The sequence below is a fragment of the Danio rerio genome, chromosome 6 (genome assembly GCF_052040795.2).
Source record: "Danio rerio strain M-AB ecotype USA chromosome 6, GRCz13ab, whole genome shotgun sequence".
Lineage (NCBI taxonomy): Eukaryota > Metazoa > Chordata > Actinopteri > Cypriniformes > Danionidae > Danio > Danio rerio.
In genome coordinates, this window is record NC_141026.1 from 30481076 (window position 1) to 30497187 (window position 16112).

General features: G+C 38.1%; 2 protein-coding genes across 18 annotated transcripts in view; one reads left to right on the forward strand and one right to left on the reverse strand.

Moving 5' to 3' along the window:
- lpp (LIM domain containing preferred translocation partner in lipoma) overlaps positions 1-16112 on the forward strand; it is a 482039-nt gene that overhangs the window by 9583 nt on the left and 456344 nt on the right. For 7 of the 11 annotated variants that reach the window (XM_087256059.1, XM_087256056.1, XM_087256060.1 and 4 more), the window contains one exon: positions 4629-4724. The exons of the other annotated variants lie outside the window; for them this stretch is intronic. The gene's annotated coding sequence lies outside the window, so the exon portion shown is untranslated. The remainder of the gene's footprint in view (positions 1-4628; positions 4725-16112) is intronic. 11 annotated transcript variants of the gene reach the window in all.
- The window catches only part of bcl6aa (BCL6 transcription repressor aa), a 39336-nt gene continuing 26285 nt past the window's right edge, over positions 3062-16112 (reverse strand). Inside the window, exons 2-10 of one of the 7 annotated variants that reach the window (XM_087255287.1) lie at positions 13225-13317; positions 7190-7361; positions 6868-7089; positions 5774-6742; positions 5283-5464; positions 5029-5196; positions 4813-4943; positions 4596-4733; positions 3062-4501 (exon numbers count right to left, since the gene is read on the reverse strand). In XM_087255287.1, the coding sequence (XP_087111413.1) occupies positions 4358-4501; positions 4596-4733; positions 4813-4943; positions 5029-5196; positions 5283-5464; positions 5774-6742; positions 6868-7089; positions 7190-7361; positions 13225-13317 (2219 nt within the window). In that variant the 3' untranslated portion in view covers positions 3062-4357. 7 annotated transcript variants of the gene reach the window in all.

Here is a 16112-nt window from a genome sequence, read left to right on the forward strand (position 1 = left end):
TAGTTCATCTCAAAGTTTTGTTATTGAAATGAAATGGTGAGCACATGTAAGTGTAATGGCGTAGTGGAATGGTTTGGACATGGCAAGCATCAATACTCTGATAAACTGTGGTATTTAAACAATGCTCAGTTGATACTAGGGGCCCAAAGTATGCCAAGACACTTTCCTCCACAAGTTATACCACAACTACCATTCTGGACTGTTGATGCAAGGCAGGATGGATCCGTTGTTTATGGCTATTTCTGACCTTGAGTGACCTGACCTATTAGACCAGTCAACCTTATTCCAGTCTTTTATTTTCTAGTGTTTGCGAGTCTGTGTGAATTGTAGCTTTACCCCAATTCTTGCCAGTTAAAGCCCATTTTCAGTGTTCAATGTGTATTCAGAGACGCTGTTCTGCAAACATTAGTTGTAGCGAATGGTCATTTGAGTTGCTATTGTTTTGTAGCAGCCAAGGGTGTCCAAACTTGGTCCTGGAGGGCCAGTGTTTTGCAAATTTAAGCCTCAATGCACCTTGCAAGGATGTTTCTAGAAAGCCTTGTAAGAGCTTGATTAGCTAGCCCAGGTGTGTCTGATTGGGGTTGGAACTAAACTTTGCAGGACACCGGCCCTCCAGGATTCTACACTAACATCTGGCATCAGCAAGGCATTTTCACAAAAAGGCAAGGCAAGTTTATTTACTGTATATTGCTTGTTTTATACACAGTGGCAATTCAAAGTGCTTTACATAAACAGGAATAAAAACAAGATTATAAGAAAATAAAAACACAATAAATGTGATGTAAAAATAGATTAAAATGTGTTAAACAGGTTATAAAACACTGAAAAAGAAAAGAAAAACGTAATAGTGTGATCTGTTGGAAGTAACAAAGTGCTTATTCAGTAAAGACAAAGCTAAATCGATGTGTTTTCAGTCTTGGTTTGAACCTGTAATTTTGGGGCACATCTGATCATTTCTGCAAACTGATTCCGGCAGCAGAGGATGTAGTAGCTGAAGGCTAATTCACCGTTCATTGACTAAACTCTTTGAATTTCTAGTTGATATGATCCTAAAGATCTGAGTGATCTGTTGTATTCAGTGAGTATATCTGTAATTTATTGAGTTCCTAGGTTATTTAGTGATTTATAGACAGTAATAATACTTTAAAATCTATTTTGAATGTAACTGGGAGCCAGTGTAAAGACCTGAGAATAGGTGTGATGTGCTCTGATTTTCTGGTTCTGGTCAGAATCCTGGCAGCACGTTCAGGATGAGCTGCAACTGTCTGACTGTCTTTTTAGGAAGGCCAGTGAGGAGTCCATTACAGTAATCCACTCTGCTGCCGATAAAAGCATGAACAAGCCTTCACTAGAAACAAAGCATCTAATTCTTGCAATGTTTTTAAGATTATAGTATCTTAATTTAGTTACTGCTTTGACATGACTACTGAATCTCATATCTGACTCCAGACTCCAGACACCAAGATTCTTGACCTTATTTATTGTTGGTTAACCTCTAGAGCCAAGGTACGCATTCACATTGAGAATGCCCAAATGCAGTGACTCCAGTTTTCTCTTTGTTTAACTGAAAGTTTTGGCACGTAAGAACTGTACAAACCCTAATAATGGTTGAGCATAGAAATCCCAGTTGATTAAGTTGTTTCTGAGATACTCAAATCGAGGTGATCTTGCTCTAACAACTTTGTCATGTTTAAAGTCACTTTTTTTTTTTGCCCATTCAAGCTTTTTTTGGACTTTAGCAGATTGTCTTCATCTTGTATACATGTCTAAATGCATTTCTGCCATGTGATTAGCTGATTAAGTATTTGCATCAATAAAACAGACTCTCAATGGCTAGAGAATACTCATAATGCCCTATAGATATTTACATTAGATGTTGCCTACGGTGTTGTTGTCTATTGGAAGGAATGTGTCAATAGGGCCTCCATTTTAGTATAGGGTATAATGCTCATTTGAAATGAATGTGAGACCAAGGTGTAGTGGAGGACTGGCCATACAGAGCCATAGATGGGTAAACATTTATACATATATCTACGATCAGGAGTTTTCCCGGTGGTCAATATGAAATTTTTTTTATTATGAAAATTAGAATTTGACATCACTTTTGGATGTATGGAATGAGCGATTAATTTGTGAATGAAGATCCATTATTAAGGGTTCGTGTGAACCACCAATATTACTGTCTTTCTCATCTAAATGGTTTGTAATATTTGTAATATTCAATAATTTAGGGTTGACAGTATGCCCATTGAGGCACAGGCACTGTTATATTATCAGGCACACTTATAAGTAACTTCAAAAACTAGCAGTTACTTCACTTAGCTAACAATAATACATGTTTCTGACACCGCAGCGTCTTGTTGTCATATTTCTTTTACATTGTTCGCTGATTTTATTCAACAACTAGCATTGGCCTAGAATGTAGTGCAAGTTGGTGCTACTTTGCCTTATGATTAAGGCAGTAGGAGACTATATTATCATCAGTAAGGTTACTTGTTGAGCACAAAAGTTCATAGCATACAAAATCATGAACAAAATCTGAAATGTTTATTCTTTGTTTGCTTGTTACTACACTTGTACGCAGTGCAAAAGTCCAGCATCTTCAGATTGGCTTTAGTCTTAACTAAGTGCAGTTGATTGACATTTGTCCTGGGAGCACTGTACAAATGTGGTGGTACTGACGCATCCTCAGGGTTCGTATGCGATATCTAGTGCATATATCTATGATAAAGCCCTGTGAGAGTTTGCACACAAAATGAATTCTAAATAATTGAATTAAGAAATTGTATACATTTGTACATGGAAGCAATCAAACTAATTTTTATTACTAGACAGCTTTAATTTTTATTAACCAACATAATGTCACCCTTCTTGTGCACTCACAAATTCACTCACTTGTTTTCTTTCAGTCCTTCTGAAAAAAAGTTTAGATCTACTTCAGATGTTGACTACAATATACTAGTGCAGTAATTTAGGGAATTGTGAATGAGGGTATATGTGGCTATTTCGGAAATAGCTATGGTGTCTGAAGAGTCCATAGTAAACAGGCTACACACAAGTGTTAGACATAGAAATCCAATACTTTTATTTTACATTCATACATCTATATTTTACAATAAGCTTAATGCATTTTTTTTTTATTTAAAAAAGCCCAATCCCAAAACAAGTCCTGAAAATGTATAGCTCGCGCAATGAGTTGCATTTTTTTTCTTAAAGTGTGTGAAAAGCAATTATAAAGCACACATGCACACACACTCACGCCTTCCGTCCTTCTGTCCATGAAAACATTCTCACATGTCTACACACTCAAAAAGGGAAAATAAGGACATGTGTTGCCCTTCAGTTGTACCTTAATAGAGCTGGGCTGAATGAAAAGAAATTCAGACACCGTTGAGAAAGGCACCTTGAGTACACAGTGTATACACAGACAAAAAGAAAAAAGACAATAGTATAACCTTTTACTGTAGCTTCTAGAACAATGACAAAACTGTAAACTTTCACTTGCCAAATGAAATAAAAAGTCACGTTTCTATACAAATACATCTAAAGCAAAATATCTCCTTGGTCATAACATAGCAGTACCTTTTTCTTTTTTTTAATCATCATCATAATTATTACTTCTGAATGCATATGTCACCATGTCAGATCGGCTCTGCCAGCAGAGAGCGATCTTAATGTGAAGTAATTACATTTTGTCACAATAGTTATGCAGTTGCCTACATAGTGAAAGTTTATCAGTGGCAACCCACCTCATGCATGTTTTCCCATTTCAGAGAGCAGCCATCATTCGAAAGTACACAACAAAAACAAAGTAAGATATTCAATGCTATAGTCACAGTTAGGAGTTCCTCTTACAAGACAGAGGCCGTTCCAACATAGTGTAACCTGTACATTTATATATATATATATATAAAAATCTATAGACACACAATTCTTTGCTTTGCAAGAAATGTTCGACGAAAAATATTCCAACCTCAATCAAAATCCCCCATACCTTCATAAAAGTATGTTTTTGTTTTGTTAGAAAATACTGTATTTTCAAAAACCGGATTTAAATGTTTTACATTCCATCCTTCTTCCAACAAAATAAAGCTTTTTATAACTCAAAATGTAAAAACACTCTCAACATCAATATATATTTATATGCAAATATAAACAATAAAGTGACTACAAGAGACCATATTGTGGTTCTATGTTCAAATGTAGAGGAAACCCGTTTAGACTGGCAGTTAATGCCAGTTAGTTTTTTTTTTTTTCTTCTCCTTGTCCAATTGACACAGTGTGGCACTAAAATTTTGAATGATTGTATAAGTCAGGTCATATAATGCCATGGTCAGGTCTTCCCATAAGTGCCTGCTCAGCATGCCTTTGTCAGGTCGGTTGGTAGTTCTGTCGAGGACATGCGATATTGGATCTTGGTATTGGTGATGGCACCATGTTTCTGTCGGAGGTGTAACCGCAGCTGACTCTTGTGGCGAAAATGCAAGTTGCATTTCTCGCACTAAAAAAATAAATAAAAGAATAGCAAATGTAAGGCATGGATAAATGCTTGTACTTTATAGATATACTAATGATCTCACTCTGTACATGCTTACATGATAGGGCTTTTCTCCTGTGTGTATCCGCAGGTGACTTTTCAGCGTCTGCAAATGGCGGAAACGAGTACCACAGATCTCGCATGGATATGGCTTCTCTCCGGTATGAATCAGAACATGAGCCCGAAGGTGAGCAACCTGTTCAAAGAGGTCATGTTATTCTTCCAAATGACTTCTGCTATGTCTAAGCAATTGACTGCATCTCAAAAGGACTCACCTGCACGAATCTAGCGCCGCATGTCTCGCACTTGTATGGCTTTTCTCCTGAGTGAATTCGCGTGTGGGTTTTGAGGTTAGCGGGTCTGTTGAACTGGGCCCCGCAGATATTGCATCTATACGGTTTCTCTCCTGCAGCACAAATGAAAGGAGGTTAAGCAAAACATCGAACACTGAAGCCAAAATGACATTTGTAGCAGCGGCTGTTTATTTTTACCGGTGTGAACTGTTTTGTGACTGGCAAGGTTTCCCTTGTAGCGGAATGCTGCTTGGCAACGGTCACATTTGTATGGCTTGTCGCTGTGGACCTGAAGCGTGTGGCGTTTCAAGGCTTCCTCCTCTGCAAACTTGGAGTCGCATTCATTACAGAAGTATGTTCCATTTTCTGTGAGGCAGAGAAATGTTTTGGGTTGGTTTTGGAAGATGCAAACAGGTTTTTAGAAAACTATTTAGAAAAAAAAAGTGTCTTACCACAACTGGAATCAGAATACTCGGAGTGCATCTCGGACATCTCCTCAGCCAGACGCGAGGCGGATGTGTTGGGACAGACGTCAGAGTGCTGTGGAGACTGGGAGCCACAGGATGAGCATTTCAAATGGTTCATATAGAGAGAAGAGTGGCTGTCGACGTTCCTCTGAGATCCCTCCAGACTTCTGCTGAGAAAAATGCCACGTTTTTAGCTCATTTTGCAGTGGAATTTACTCTAATTTTTTATAGGATACTGAATGAATTTCACACATTCCAGCTAAGAGGTAAATCCTCTGTGTGCTTTAAGAGGATTGAAATGGATGAAGGAAATTCAATCTGGCTTTGTGGAGATGGTGGGTGGAGAACCGTTTTACAAAATACTCAACAAACCTGCAGTTTCAAACTTTCTTGAATTAGAAACAAAACCTCCCAATTGAATTCTGTAAACCAACTGTAGGTTGAGAGCTTTTTAGGCAATTTTGAGACAACCTCACCTGTTGATGATGTTGTTGAGACGACTGGCCTGAGGCGCAGGGAAGTCTTCGCCCTGCTCGCTAATCTTTGTTGTCACTTTTGAGTCAGGATGTTCTGAGTCAACATGGTGAAGGAAAGCAGACAATCCCGGCCTCTGTGGGGAGTTCATTCCAGGGTCAGGAGGATTGGTCTCCTCCTCCTTGGAGCTCTGATTGAGCACAATGAACTTGTATTTCTTCCAGTTGCGAGCTTTAGGATCTGATGTACCTTGAGAAGTTGGAGGTTGCAAGGCCTGTGCGAGAGCAGCATTTTTGCTGCTGCTTGATTCCGTTGGAGAGTTGGGCTGGCAGTCTGATTTGAGGGGGCTCTGGGGACTGCTCATCAAGGTTTTGCGCCCATTAGAGGATATACCCATGGAGTAGTGTTGGTGGCTCAAATGTTCCTCTGCTAGGGAACTCTGCTCTTTCCCACTCTCCCTCTGCTGCTCCTGAGCCAGGCTAATGAAGCCGTGCTTCCTGGAGCTCATCCCGATCGAATGGACAACGCCCTCCAACGTCTCCCGCTTCATATCTTCATCTCTTCCCAGCTCCCTGGAGGAGTATGACCCGGTGTGGCAAACAGCTGAGCTCCCACTGGTAGCACTGCGGGTGAAGTCATTCAGCACTGGGTTGTTACCGTCACTCGGCGAGCAGTGTTTGTGATGAATGATGCCTCCCTTTGAGAAGTCTGAGAAAGTGTTTTTAGTGTCTGTCAGCTTGCAAAGAGGAAAGGGGAAGCCTTGCATGGGAAACTGGCCATAAAGGTACGAGTTGTTAGGAGCATTGACCCCATTAAACATGCAGACACCATAGGGTCTCCCGTCTCTGAAAGTTGCTGATCGTCCTGACACATTATCCATAACCTCATGGGGTCTGTAACTGTGAATGTCTTGAGGTAAAAGCAGGGGGCTGACCAGAAAGTCCTCTCTGGGAAGTTTGATGGAGGAATCGCTGCAGAAAAATATGATGCAAATTAAAGAACAACTGTTTTTCTTTTGCATTCAAGTATGGCACTTTGTCTCCACTTAACTCGCTGTGTTTTAAAGAGTGTAATTTATCTACAAATGAAAATATACCTGGACTTTATGAATCTGTGGCACGTGTCAACAACGTGGTCCATCTGCAAGTAGATGGCCGTGTTCATGATGGCCATGATGAGGCTCTCCTTCAGTGCGAGACGTGAAGTGTACATGAACTCCAAAAGGATTGCGAAACCCTCTGGGTCGACCTTCGGGTCCAGACTGATGGCGTTCAGGTTACATTTGTGTGAATCGGTAAAGATAGAGTAGAAGAGCCCACTGTGGAGAAATTATGATTTTAGTCAACTTTTTAGGTCGCACTTTAACACATTTCCACCACAGACAAAGTATATAACAAGCAAGCAGCCTTCAATTGTACCTGCATGCCATAAGGACTGTTTTGTGTGCTCGAAACTGCTGTCTGTTGACCAGAATCGTGACATCTGTGAGGATATCTCTGCTACGCAGTCGGTTCAGGTTGAGCAGAACATCACTTGCATGACGCGTGAATTGGATGCAGCTGTCGGCTGCACAAGCCATTTTTTCTAGATCTGTTAGGAAACAATGAGAACTGTGAATGATGCAATCGACACTCACTTAACAACATGCAGTAAAATAAGAAAAGTTGGGTAATATTCTAACATCACAGGATTTATTAAAGCTTTTATTAGCGTTTAAAAACTTCACAAAGTTGATGCTTCCCCCCTTTTTTGGGAAGGTATGTCAAAACATCTATTAAAAATAGTTTTATTCCTGTTATGCATCAAATTGTCATTGCGTACCTCCTCTGCTTTTTCTAACAAAGGAACAAAAAAAAAGAAGAGGATACGCTATGGAGAATGACAGCCTCAGTCGTCATTCACTTTTATTGCAACTTATTTATTTATATATTTTTGCATATACTCAAAATGAATGGATTGAGGCTGTCATTCTGCCTGACATCTCCTTTTGTGTTCCACTGAAGAAAGAAAGTCATTCTGATTTTTCACGACAGGGAGGAGAGTTAATGATGACAGACTAATCATTTTTGGGTGAACTATCCCTTTAATCTGAAAAATCAATTATATGTATAGTCCTCAAAAATGCTGCCTTGTTTCTCTCCCCCATCTCCGATAGGGGGCGACAAATGATGAAAGTTTAGAGAACTGACATCCATCCACGTGCAGTACTTCTGTCAGGTCTGAGAGTCATTATTCATCCTACATAAAATTGTGTGACAGCATTATAGGAACTTTTATCAAGTTAATTTGTTTAAATGCTAGTCACGGAAAAAGGCATATGTATCTTAGTATGTCCCAATTTCACATTTACACAGTTTTTGCCTTGCAAAGAAAATTGCTTCTTTCCCTGCGAGTTTAAAGTCTTTATTTTTGGAGAAAAAAAACTCGAATGAGTCATGGGAAAATGTCGTTAGGCTGTTTATTGCGGTTCTGTGGACCGATACGCTTTACTATTGAGGGATGGGTGTAATAACAGACAAAGTGGAATAGTCAACAAACACAGCCGAAGAATTATGGTAATACAGCAGAAGAGTTTATTTTTGTAATGGATTAATTCTGTGATAGCCTCACACGTGTTTTTCTCTCCACCGTTGATATACTCCACCAATCACCTCAGACGGTTCTCCCAGTCACATCTGGCGCCTTGACACAAATATAGTTTCACTGGGCGCCTTTAAATAGTTAGGCGAACATTTCTCAGATGTTGAACATTCAGTATTAGAGATTCTGTTTCCATTTGAGACTACATAACATCAATATCCCGACCGCGAGCTGTCATGCTGCCAAAGCAGCTTAATCAGCCCGTGACTCTTGTAATGCTCTTGTGTGAGGAGGCGAAACACCCAGATGACCGAGAGAGGGGATCGGGATTTTAACGAGTGGACAAACAAACAAAAAAACACACGCTCATGACGCACGGAAACCACCAAAACATTGCAAAACTCCAGCACGTTACAATGTTTTTGACAGTTTAACCCAAACTTTTAAAACCGCACATTCACGTTCTCCACAACTACTTTCATCATTTTAGAAATGTAAAGTTTATCTTCCACGAGATGTCACCCAGAGACCGTTTTGTCATTCAGCGGTACTAAGCGACACTGACAACACCTGCGACTCTCGTATCAAGTCATATTTAGCAGATTCATCGGCATTTGAGCGCTCTTAAATTACCAAGACGGTAAACAGAACGCCAACTTCTCACGAACACAGAAAAGTGTCAAGAGTAGCCTACACGCGTTCCGCTGTTGAGCTCTCGCGTCTCACGTTCTTAGTTTCCGTCTTAAGTGCTAGCCTAAATCTTATTTAACACTTTTATCCTATGTAACTGAACGCCAATAAATGTGCTCACTCCTCGAATAGAGCCCGCTCCACAACACGCAAAGAACGGACAGAGATTTATGAGGCACTCGTTCGCTCAATGCCAAACAGCACTTTAAATATAGTCCATACCTGTTTATACATATACATTGCATTTTTTGTATCTATTTGGTGCCTGAGACAAACACACGCATTGAAACGTACTCTAAAAGTGAATAGAACACATTGGTGAGAATTGGCACATATACGCACAGAAAAAACAAACATTAAGCTATAGAGAGAAACTCGTGCAGGCTGGTCCTGCTACAAAGTGACAGCTACTGCAGAACGATACAAACTTTTCTATTGCATCTCTACTGCTGAAACACGTGAAATGCAACAATGTAAAACTCTCTGGAACCTTTATAAATCGTATCGACAATTCACATGACATAAACATTAATACATTTTCAAAGATGACATGGAGTCTCTGTGCTTCGGAAAAAATAAAGACAAATTGCAAATGCGCTCAACAGCTGTACAGCCAAATCAGAAAGGGTTATTAGGATGTGATTTACACCAACACAAACAAACTGCAAACACAAAGTACACGCTTTTGGCACAGGACAACAAAACCAAAACGTCACGGGAAAGAGCGAGCGAGAGTACAAACTCCGGGCTCTGAACTACTTTAAAAAACGTGCGCTGATTAAAGAAAAGGAGTGAAATTATTTTTCGGATGTCTTCGCTAACGCCTGTTTTTATATTTAACCACGCAGTATACAAACCCTGGTTTATATTCGTATCAACCAAGTGCTATTTAATCAACTCTAGAGCTTGTCTAGTTTGGCTGCTTTGGTACCGCGTCTGAATTTCCACCCCTCTTCTGCACACACTATTTACGACCCCACGATCCCGCAGTGAGGACTGACAGTGCAGTGTAGTTCATGCAGGACGACCTGAACTGTCAAAACTATTTTTACCAGACAGACCTACTGCATTAACATTCTGCCCTGAAAACTCCACAAAACGCCTCAAAATCAGCCGAAATAAACATTTAACCATAAAATCCAATAAAACAGCCTAATGAACATGTGTGACTAATGGCAGCAGCGCGCCAGTGGAAAAGAATGTAAAAAAATCACCTGGTAGTGCTTTCCTAGAAACTTCTTGCATCACCACTTCTAAGAACCCCAGTTCTAAGAATCAGAAGAGCTCAATTCTCGGAATTTGAGCTGGCGACCATACCATTTTTAGAGGGCAGGGGAGTGTCGTGTTTTGCTTTAAGTTTGAATTTCTTCGGTTATTGCTAAAAACATGATTTCACATCACTGCACTTTAATAACAAAACATAATGTTTATGTAAACGACGTTTTAAATGTAAACGAAATCATTATATTGCCGTAACGATTGAGAAAAATAGTGGCACTCGGTGTTTAATTCCTCCTCTCTAATGGACGCGTCCAGACAGAGACGGTCACGTGGGGAGAGAAAGTGGCTTACGTACGTTGTCTTTTTAGCCCAGCCTCAAAATACTCAGAACTAATTTGCTATTCCATGACATAAGCAAAGTGTCCATTCGTTGCTTTTCACTGTATTAAACCCACGGCCATAACCCAGTCTTTACAGAACATATCTGGAGCGCTTATTCACACGGACACGTTTTGTTTATTTATTGTGTTATTTTTGATACCTTTTTTCTATTATGTTGCCTCTTCAAATCTGTGGACCAGCCGGCCAGTGGGCACAAGGGTTTGTCTGATTGGGATTACATACATGAACATTGAGACATTGTGCTTGCATACCGGCTTTCTCGCATCTGGAATGTCGTTAATTTATTTTTAGAAAATTGTAACTTCGATTTAAACTGCTTTGTGCTCGTCGTGGTTTGTCTGTCACGTCCATATAACCGGTAGGCTATGAGCACGAACTGCTCTCGAATGGTTTAGGCAATTGTGTTCGAGAGGAATGTTGATTAATATTTATTTGACGCTTTCGTTTCGGAATTGTGCGGGCTAATTGTCAAGTGACGCGCGAGCGCTGGTCTCTTGATGAATGCAGTGACAGAGGCAACAACTGACTGACCAATTAATCTTATTTTGCGTACAACTCCGCTTTACCAAACAACATTTGTAAAGCCACGCGATCTGTATAAACTGATTTTACATTCCGTGAAGTGTCACATATCCCTCACGGTGAAACTCGATGACAGCAGCATACTAAAAACAGCAGTTCGTACAAACACTTGTTGTTTAGGCCCACGGATATTCAATATATGTTTATATGCGCGTTAACTGCGTTAAACTGTTTGCTCGTGAACGGTCTTTCCTAGTTTGTTTTTATAATATATTATTCTTAAAGCGTCGAAACTTTTATAAACTGAAATTAAGCTGCAAAAACCGACATATCAGCATCTCTAGTTAACCCCAGGCCTCCGTTTATTAGCCTGTAGGGAACACAGTAGTTAACCTGTAGTAGATTTAATGCCTTTTTTCCAGACGTACCGCAAAATATTGGAGAATAAAAAGAATTTCTGATATTCATCTGTCGTAACTCTCTTCAAAGTTTTACTCATCTTTTTTTTAAGTTACGATGCAGATGTGGACATGTTTTATTCTGTCAAAGTGGCCATGCGGTGGTTTTGAAAAGCATCTGTCAGAAAGCATAAGGAGGAGGAGATGACACGTCTGTTTGCTGCTTTGAGCATATTCTCTTCCTCTTTCAAGTTAACATTTTTTTTCTTATTGTCAAGCTCGAACAGTCAGTGCAGGTCCAAAACCATAAACTGTAAAAAGGTCCAAACGCACGTCAGGCGTCGTGTTTTCCAGAATACACTCGCAAAATAAGTCTAGCAAGCTCCCCGAGTTTACTCATTCGGTTATAACAGTAGTTACTGCGATATCCCCTGAGACACATCAACTCATAAGAACACCTGATAAAGAGAGAGAAGTTAAAGTATTTTAGATGACCCATCAGATTAACTGAAGACCATAATTTACCTCAAGTATTCAGAAATCAGCTAACGCTGGTTTAGCGAGCACAATCCTCGATGTTTGTGTGAGGGATAAAACGTTATTTTTTAGCACATATATTAGTCTATATTTTTGCAGATATCGTCTCTGATGCATGTTTTGGTCTCCAGGAGATTATTTTTTGTAAGGTAAAGTGCTGAGTAACGAACAACATGAACTTAATATGTGAGCATTCCCTTGGGCATTCTATAATCTCACTTTGTTTTTTGCCACTGAAATTAATTATTATTGTGTAATATGGGCTATGCAACGTGAACTCTGGTATGCAAGGAACTTTTCCGCTGGGTCGTAAATATTTGGTCTGCTAGTAGTTTTGGATCTCATTTGCTCTAGACGTTTTTGTTTTAAGGCCTGTTAAGTTTGTAGATTTTAACATGATGTCCTTGCATGCTTTTTGTTATGAAGATTGCTTGTAAAATTGGTAATGTGGAAAACTATCGAAATGAACAGCATAGTGAGTGCTTTATATTATTGAACCCACTTTGCATATTTTTGTACAATCTGCTTATAACCATATGCATTGTTTGTTATTTGCTATTGTGTATTGTAAATGTGTGTAGATGCATATTGACAGATAATAAATAAAATAGTTTTTACTACATTTTGATGTCAAGTGTTTGATTTGCTTGCTTTGAAGCTAAGCTTTTGTGGCATATGCATGTGGGCATCTTGAGACGTGAATCAGAAATATGAACTGAATGGTTATATTTGAGGTAGTAAGAACACATTATTAATAGTGTTGTAATCACTCTAGTTGTCATATTTCCTTCTGTAAGGGTAACTGTAAACTCTGACCTACATATACAACCTTTTACATAACTATCACCTGTAGTTTTAAGCTTAAGCTGAAAGAAAAGTCACCAGGAACGTCTGTTTTTTTTTCATATTATTATGGCAGTTTTGTTTTGAGGGAAATAATAAGAGGAAATGGAACAAGTAGTGAACAAAAATGTGTTTGTATTAAGGATGATGGGTGTAAATTAATCTATATGGCGAAAAATGTCGACCAGATCTGTTTAATCTTGATTGCTTTATTCACTCTGGATTTGACATGTGGACTGCTGAGTGACTGACACGCTAACCTGAGTAACTGCGTTTGTGGCTCCAGCTGTGGGGAGCAGGTCCGTCCTCCCTTGTGCCGTTTATACCCTGACACAGAAGCAGCATCTGTTGGGCTGTGGTAGAAAAAATAAAAGAATTTCAATGTATGTTTTACATCTAATAGATTAGATTTTTTTTTTGTCTGGACTTTTTTGCAACCATAATATTTTGCTGAAATTTTTTTTACAATAAATGACAGATATGAGCAAAATAATTCTGATATTGCGAAGACTAATGGACTAAGTAATAGAGAGCAATTTATATGTTTTATTTAATATAATTTTATTGATGTACTTAGTTTTTCAGGCTGACCTCTTTTTTTGTGATTGTTGTTTACCTGTTTCTTAGGCCCACTTTTATGTGGGCTTTTTTTCTTAACAAAAAATGGATGCAGCTTATATATTTATTCGAGACTGCAGAACGTAAAGATTAAAGTCTTGGCAGACAGCTGTATTTAAATTTATACTTTATTTCTTTTGTGACAACTTTGTTCTGTTAAACATCATAATGTAAATAACCTGACAAGAAGAAGGTTAGGTTTGCACATACCGATCTAGTCTATCTCTGATCTCATTCTTGTTCTTTGGTTTCATTTGTATCTTGATTTGTGCTTTGTATATACTACTAATACAGACACTGTAATTATTTACACATGTTGAGTGATTATTATTATTTTTTGTTGTAGATCTTCTGTATGGCAACAGCGTCATCATTGCACCATTTAGTTATATGAAATGGTGGAACATCAACAAAGGGGGAAAAAAAGCACTGCTGAACTTTTGTGACACTATAGTGTGACTCAAAGGAAAAAAAAAGATCTCACAAAGCACCGAGATAGAGATCAAATCAGGCAAGTGAAAAAGTGACAGAACCTGACGTACAGCTTTTCTTTGTTTCAAAACAAGCACTATCAGAAAGCTTTGGCTTCACTCCATCCATGAATCAAACAAAGTACATACTATAATATGATATGACAGACTAATATTCTGTCACACTTTATATTAGGTGTTCTTAACTACTATGTAAATATCGACACAATAATGATAAAACAAGATTGTACTTATGCAAAACACCTACTGCAATGGGATACTGTGAATGTTATTAGCAGGCTTAGTGTGTGGATTTAAGCGTTAGTTAAATAAACCTAATTAATTACACCTGCTAATTAAGTGTTTATGCTTTGAAATATAAGTACAGGATAAATACACACACAAGTATCATTCCATCATATTAATAACTTATTTAGGAATTCGTTGATAACAATTCAAATTCTGTAAAAAAAAAAAAAAAGAAACTTTATTTCACTATTCAGGTGCAGATTTTATGACATTAACTCTTGAACTTTCTTTTCATCCATGAAGCTTCCAGTCATGCATGATCAGCCCTGCATTTTTATCATAGTTATTCGTTAAGTCACCTGTTTTTCCAAATGTTGCTCAACCCCAAAATAAAAAATAAAAAAGTTTAAGTTCATATACAGAATTAAAGTGCTTTTACAATATATGAAGTTCACTAAATGTTACTTTTACTAACACTTCTAGTTCTAAGGCATCTCATCTTCAATCTCTTCTAAAACGTTTCCTTCATAATTACTCTGAAAGAAATGTGCCGCTATTGTAGAAGTGCAGAAGACAGGAAGACACGTTCCAAAAATAGTTTGCCTGTGCTCTACCTTGGCTAGTTGTAGCCCGAGTTGTGTGGGCTGACTTTTTTAGCGCAGAGGTGGAACAGACATGCGAGCTGGAACGCCTCTATACTGTTTTTTTTTCTCTTGTGAAGATCCTGCATATATAGGCAGTCATAATACAAGCAACAGCGTGAATATTTTTGACCTTCTCATGACAACCCACAATGTAAAAAATTAATTTCGACAACAACCCACATGAAATGCATTTAGTGTTGTGAAGAGGCAGAAGTCATTTACTTTCCTCACTTCAACACTGATTGACCTACTTTGTTATTTTGGCCTGGGGAGAGAATTGAATCAACGTAATAAATTGATTTCTCTGACCCACTAATACCAGCTTTGATTCCAGCGTGTTCGTTTAGAACATCTAATTGTTGTAATAGATAATAGCTGGAACGGGATGATTTAAGACAATCTCGTCTTGATGGTTTTCTTTTTTGACCTAAAGCTGTTCTCACAATAGAGCAGATTTAGCAGAGATTCAGGCTGATGTCAAGAACTTAAACACTGTGCGGAATATCAGAGCTTCTGTGTGGGGTTAAAATACATATTTTTAATATTTAATGTAGTGTACTTGTGTTAGTTTCGTATATAAAAAAACTTTTATATCAGTTTGTACTGACCTAAAAATTTCATAATGCGTAACGCTGAAGTCAGAGTCAGAATATTCACCTTGAATATGCTATTAGGGTATTTGTTTATTGAAACAAACCTTTTGAATGACATGCCTTATTAATTATTATTAAATTCAAGTCACAGTCAGATACATTTTAAAGCCTGAAGTAACTTTGCATTCTTGTGAAATGTTCAGTTCTATTAAATATTCACAGATTTTTTTTGGTTATGAGGGTCTGAAGGATTTTTATTAACAAATTTTTTCTTTTGATAATACCAAAGTGACATTTTTATCACTATAATTAATTTTGTTAAAATATTATTAACAGAGCAAACACTGTAGAGTGAGGTCACATTAGTTAACTTTAATTAATACATGAACTAATGCTGAATTAATTTGTTTCAGAGTGTATGAATTTTAATCTGTTAATATAAAAATACAGCTGTTCAGCTCTGCAAGAACATTAAGTAAAATCAACAAATGCAACATTTTAGTAATGTATTAATAAATATTGAAATGAACATGAGCTAAGATTTAAAATATGCTTTAGAAGTGTTACATTTCAT